The 6,398-nt window shown below is 37.4% G+C and overlaps 1 protein-coding gene across 1 annotated transcript; it reads right to left on the bottom strand.

Annotated features, from left to right (window-relative positions):
• Positions 1–589: 589 nt before the first annotated feature.
• Positions 590–5,922, bottom strand: LOC108670551 (leucine-rich repeat-containing protein 40; the record flags this gene model as incomplete). Its single annotated transcript, XM_018158018.2, has 6 exons — positions 5,579–5,922; positions 4,354–4,445; positions 3,388–3,558; positions 1,615–1,811; positions 1,118–1,318; positions 590–748 (listed from the first exon to the last, which is right to left on the bottom strand). Coding segments are annotated over exons 1-6 (867 nt in total), but the record flags the coding sequence as incomplete, so codon positions are not given.
• Between the last annotated feature and the right edge of the window lie 476 nt (positions 5,923–6,398).

Genomic DNA, 6,398 nt, shown 5'->3' on the forward strand with positions numbered 1-6,398 from the left:
TCCACTAGTATATTGATTTGACCATACAATTTTAATATGAATCAATTTCTTTCCGCTGGTTCCAAATGGAACCGCTCGGCATTAATGGGTTAAAGACTGCCACTCAATATTTTTAAATATATGAAAAAATCGAAAAAATAAAAAAAATCATGATTTTTTTTATAAAAAAATCAAGTGATTTAATCACATGATTTAATCATTTTGATTTAATCGTTGCCAACCCTGCTCCCATGAGCGTGTGATGTTGAGGTAATTTGGAACAAATTCGTGTAAGTGATAACAGTTATTTGGCTATTGATATACTGGACTTTATATTAGCTTGTACTAATACACCCAAAACTATACAAGTCGTAAACTTGACTCTAAACTGGTATTTATTGCAGCATCAACTGTAAAATCATTGCTGCACACCTCACCGTCAAATTAGCAAACTTTAGAGCCATTCTATTCACCTTAGTTCAGGGCAGGCAGCTCACCTGAGAGGTCACCCAGTTCAGGGCAGGCAGCTCACCTGAGAGGTCACCCAGTTCAGGGCAGGCAGCTCACCTGAACACCTGAGAGGTCACCCAGTTCAGGGCATGCAGCTCACCTGAGAGGTCACCCAGTTCAGGGCAGGCAGCTCACCTGAGAGGTCACCCAGTTCAGGAGTGAGCTCCTTGATGTTGTTGTGGGAGGCGCACAAGTTAGTGAGGTGGGTGAGGTAGCAGATGCTGTCCGGCAGCGCTGTCAGTTTGTTGTGGGAAACGTCCTGAAAATCAACAGATAATCACACTGTAAAATAAATCAGTCGATATCAACATTAATATAGCATTAATTTTCCTTGGTGTTTCATTCTTTTGCAATAAAAATAATTTTAATGAAATTTTTTGTAACCAATCAATACATTATAAATACAAACTTAGCGATGAGTAAAAGAAAATGTATTGGGTTTTTATGCAAGATTCTTCACTGCTACAATAATAGGAAAAAATTAAAAGTGCTGGAAAGGTTAACTTCTTACTAGAAGAAACAAACTGTAGTATATACGTATAACAGAGATCTTTTGCACTGCAGTATATATAGCAGTTGTTTTGCACTTTATTATATAGTATATATAGCACAGAAGTCTTGCATTCACCAGCTGGTCCAGGAGTGTGAGCTCCATGAGGTCAGGTAAGCATGTGAGTTCATTGTGGTCCATTTTGAGGACTCGAAGTTCCGGGAGATGGAGTATCTTGTGAGGCAGCTGTGTGAGTTTGTTGTGGCTCACAGTGAGGCGGTGGAGGGCCTTCAGCTCCGTTATCTCCTGGGGCAGTGTTGACAGCTGGTTGTCTGACAGCTGCAACATGTCAACAGAAAAACAATTCATTTCAGATGAATGCTGAATTTTGATTCTCTTAATTACGGCTATGAAATAGATTATGAGTGTCTAGATTATTATAGATAGTTTTTTATTTATAAATATCTTTACACTTATTGATATTTATGTGTCTAATAACTCGAGATATAGACATATTATATTATAAGTGAATATAGACTACGTATTATGATTGCCCAGAATCGGAACTCGTGGTCATAACAAGAGTGTCACCGTAGTGTGACACTCTTGATGTGAGACAAGCCTCACTGTCTCACATCAAGAATGGTGAGGCAGGGCAGGAGGCGGATGTCAGGAGGCAGGACAGTGAGAGAGTTACTGTTGAGGTAGAGCTTGGACAGGTCAACGCTCTCCCACCAGCGGTCGTCGCTGCTGTTGTCAAGGCTCATGTTGAGCGTCAGCTGCTTGGCTTCTGTAGAGTCCACTTCTTGCAGCCGGAACACTTTGGCAGGAACTGCGTGGTCATGAAAGCTTGTAAAAAATATACGGTAACTCAGTACTCACTGCAGTGAGTGACAGAGAGCGCATTTTCTCGTCGACGAAAAATTGAGGTCACGGACGGACGGACAGACAGACAGACGGACAGACAGACAGACGGACATGGCGAGACATGGCTCATTCAAGATGCTCATTTTTTCCATAAATGAGAAAATGCGCTAAAAATGAGGCTTAGCTTGCTTATTCATCAGTTGACTTTGAGAAGATGACAAAATAGATTAAGGGGATTGATGGGCTACTGCACTGCATGAGAAAATAGGCAAACATATAGAAGATTAGACATGCATATCAAAATGATCAGATTTGTGCTTGACAGAAAAAAATAGTATGACGAGTTCTACGTCAGATGGCAATTGATGATGTGAATGAATGAAATAAATTGACAATAAATAATAAACTGTAAGTCACCATGGCAAATAAAATACTCAATGCAGTAGTTACACTTGTAAATAACAAGCACGTATATATTCAACCTACCAAATGTATATCAAAAAACCATAAAACCTCTCGGCATTGAATGCATGACAAATATTCAAGAAAATTACTCGCTACATTACTACAGGATAAACCAGTAATTTCTAGCTAAGTTGACTTATCAGTAATCAAAACAACGAACTGCAAATAAGCTTGTAACTCCTTGAGGTCAGGAACTTTACAGCATAAGCAGAAATTTTTCAAGCATCATTAAGTGGCATAATTTTTATCTTCATCTATAATGCACCTGCTGGAAATTTCAAGGAATTTCTTAAAATTATTATTTGTTATTTGGTCTTTAATTAGAACTAAAACTTAAGTTTTGTTTTATACACTATACAGGTCAAGCAATGTTATCATTGTAAATATAAACCATATGATGGAATGTGAATTATAATGAATGATCTTCTTGGATCTGACCCACAAAATCTTTTCTCTCTTATAATACTTATTGTCAGAGCAAAGCAAAAGCCTCATTTACCAATCCAAATATCTCTAACTTTTCCAGTGAACCTTTCCTTAAGTCTCACTAGCCAGTTTTTCTTTAGTTTGAGACTCGCATCACTCAATTATACACCAACTTCTGTCTTTGTCTTCGCACTCTACTACCTGCTTTGATTGATTCTGATTATAGCAATGCAGGGGTTTTTACTTAACTTAAAACTTTCACTACCTGAAATAAGATGCCACATACCACCCAGTTGATCCCAGCAGCCCATTCTCAAAGTCAAATAATTACTCAATGTACTTATTTTTGGTGCATTGAGCAAGTTAAAATGCAACTTGTGGCACAAATTAGCAATTATTTTATTAGCAGTGTGTGGAGATATACTTGACGACTGTGAAGAACCTATGAGTGGTGAGGGATCACACGATAGTTAGATGACAGCTCTCAGGAGTTGTGCTGGAGATTCAAGTTTGTAAACTTTCATCTACTTCATTTCTTGAGTTGGCTCTGGTTTTGCTAATTTTACCTTAACACATACAATATTATGTTCATTTAATCAGTTTGCATAAGTGACCATGGCACTGAAAAAAAAATTTCAAAGATTACATACCTTCATCCAGAGCTCGATTGGAGAGGTTTAGCATGCCACTTCTACGGGCACTTTTAATCTCCTGAGGATGAAGCTCATTCTTGCTGCAGGATTTTTTATCAGCAAAGATGGCTCCAGCATCAGCAAATCCCCTAACAATGGGCCTATTGTTGCGCACAGTGACAACACCGTCTGTAGATTACATGCACAACATTATATTTTTTATATACAATCAGACTTGATTATTGCTATATATTTAATTAATAGATCTTCAATTTTCCTACCTTGTCTTAATAGCCATACCTTGCAAACATGTCTTTACATCTTTGTCTTCATGAATATATTTGAGTTTTTGCTTATTTGCAAAATGTACAGATTAACAACATAATAAAATGTTATGAGGAGAATAGCCCCAGTCTGATGAGATAGAGGCTACTTTTGATACAATATCACTGTGGACTAGTAAGAATATTACAGTCAATTATGAAATTAATTTGAGAGCTTCACAAATGTCACTATTGGCTCAGATTTTGTACTTGAGAACTGCTTCTCTCAGGGAATAATAATAATATATATAATAATGATATTCTTCATAATAAGAAGCCATTGAATGTCAAGTAAATATGACACCACGACTCATCAAATTTATATACCAAATAAATAGAATTTTATTATACCAGCTCAACTATTGTGTATAATATTCTTACAATGTCTAGAGTTAATATAAATTTAAACCTTACATACATATTTACAATTGGAATGTAGTTCAAATTACATAAAAGTATAAACAAAATATAAGCTTTACACAGGATAATGGAAATAATTTAATGCCTCTACATTGTACCATTAACAATTGACATGTAATAAATACAGTATTTACGATTATTTATAATTACACAATAGACAAATAATAAATCGTAATTGTGCATGCAAGGACAAAATAAAGGAAAAGTCTTCAAAACTGCAATTAAACCAATAATCTGTTACCTGTATTATCACCGCCATTAGCACCTGCAGGAGGTTTCTTGGGCCGAACAAAACGAGAGACAGCTTGACCTCTGCCCCGACTTGCTCCACGCCTGCAATCAAGTCATGTCTAATTATCCATGCAGCAAGACAGAATAATACCTACAAACAAATAATGTTTAAACTCATTTTAAGGTTAGAATCATTTGAAATATTGTAAGAATATGTGAAGCCTTTTATGTCTTCTCATGATTGATACCAATTATAAATATCTTTGGCAAATCTCTGAGGCTGAGGTTTGATTATTATTCCCCATAATTTCCTAGTACTTGTCCAGCAACTGAAATGATAGTCATGATAATCCCATTAATGAATGCATTCACACCATTCTATTAAAAACCAAGTATTTGGAATCACTGAAGTAATTTATTAAAATAATAAAATATTACTTATGGATTTGAATTATGTATGGTAATTGATTAATTTCAGTTGTCTGTCAGAATACTTCACTAGTTCTGAATTCAAAATAATATCTTTATATTTTTAGCACATTTTCTCATTTATGAAAAAAATGCACTATTGTGCTCATCATGTCCATCTGTCTGTCTGTCTGTCTGTCCGTCTGTTTGTCTGTCCGTTACTTCACGTTTTCGTTGACAAGAAAACGCGCTCTCTGTCACTCACTGCAGTGAGTACTGAGTTATATTTTTTTGTTATTGCATTCAACAGTACAATGGGGGCATGGGGGCAAGTGACCACATATGGTGCATAACTGAGAACCGTCACCAAAAAAATGCTCATGCATGCCCTCTAAGAAGCATTTAAGGCTGCATTATTGTGCTGTCATGATTGCATGATGATGATGTGCCAGACTACTTGTTATTTGTTTTTTCTGCCAAGAATATGACTCCTAATCTCATGTTTTAGCATTGAATGGACATTTACAAGTAAGTAGAAGCCAAAACACCAAAATTTACATCAAACCTGTTTTCTAACCCCCTGCAAAAAAAAATGTCTAAAGGATATAAGACAACATGATAATATTGAATAATGAATATAGTACTAAGTGATGCAGATCAAAAATTCCAATTAATATTTTCATGCTTAATTTTATGTGATATCAAGTATTCAAACCATAGTTAAGTTGAGTTAATGATTGAGGTGAATTCATCAAATTAGCTTGTGGCATCAACTGAGGCACACATGAAAATGTAGTTTTCATTAAGAGGCTCGTTTAATTACTAACCTTGCATTGGTGCAGCCTGCAGCTGAAGCATTTCCTACATCACCCATGCTAAGAACCAGTTCTTTCTGCCACAAAAAATATCTTGGGCAAGACAAACTTAGTAGTACTTACTATAAGCTGGAAGAAAGTTGCACAACTTTTCTTTAAAAAGAAGGAGGGAAAGAGAAGTTTGAGAATATACTTACTAAGTTACCATGAGTAACAATTACAAAGTTGCTAATACTATCGCAATTTGACAGATTTTGTAGTTAAGGTTATTTGGACAAGGTAAGGCACTGGTTTTTATAGCACAAAGTGGCACCCTCTGGGAATCCCAGCCTAGCAAATGTTTCTTTTTAGTTGGGGTTGAGGCTTGCGGTAACAAATGCGCCCAGCCAGCAGCCGCCCACCAGCAGCCCAGCCTGACTGCCAGATCTCTGTCAGAAGAAGAAAGCAGCAGACTTGGTGCTCTGCTAGACTTTGCAGTTGCCTCCCAACACACTCCAGACCAATGCAATCTGTCTGTTTGAAAGTCTCACTGTGACTACACACTTGCTGTAGGTTCCACAGCCAAAGGCTGCTTGTACCCAGCATGGTGGAATTCTAGGAATTTGTTGGTCATTGAGATCCACCAGTATCCCTGTTGTGCGCTCCTATTCCGCTCACACGCTGCCACTGCTAGTGGGACAAGCGTGCTGCTTTTGCTAGCAGGACGAGCATTGCATGCCACTGCTGCCGCCGGCCTGCTTGTTTTGGAGCGTGCAGCCCTCCCGCTACTATTGGAGTGAGCGCACTACTTATTTTGGCCACGGCGCTCCTCAATTACATGGACTGCCCAGAG

Source organism: Hyalella azteca, unplaced genomic scaffold, assembly GCF_000764305.2.
Source record: "Hyalella azteca isolate HAZT.00-mixed unplaced genomic scaffold, Hazt_2.0.2 contig13515, whole genome shotgun sequence".
In the NCBI taxonomy this organism is placed as follows: domain Eukaryota; kingdom Metazoa; phylum Arthropoda; class Malacostraca; order Amphipoda; family Hyalellidae; genus Hyalella; species Hyalella azteca.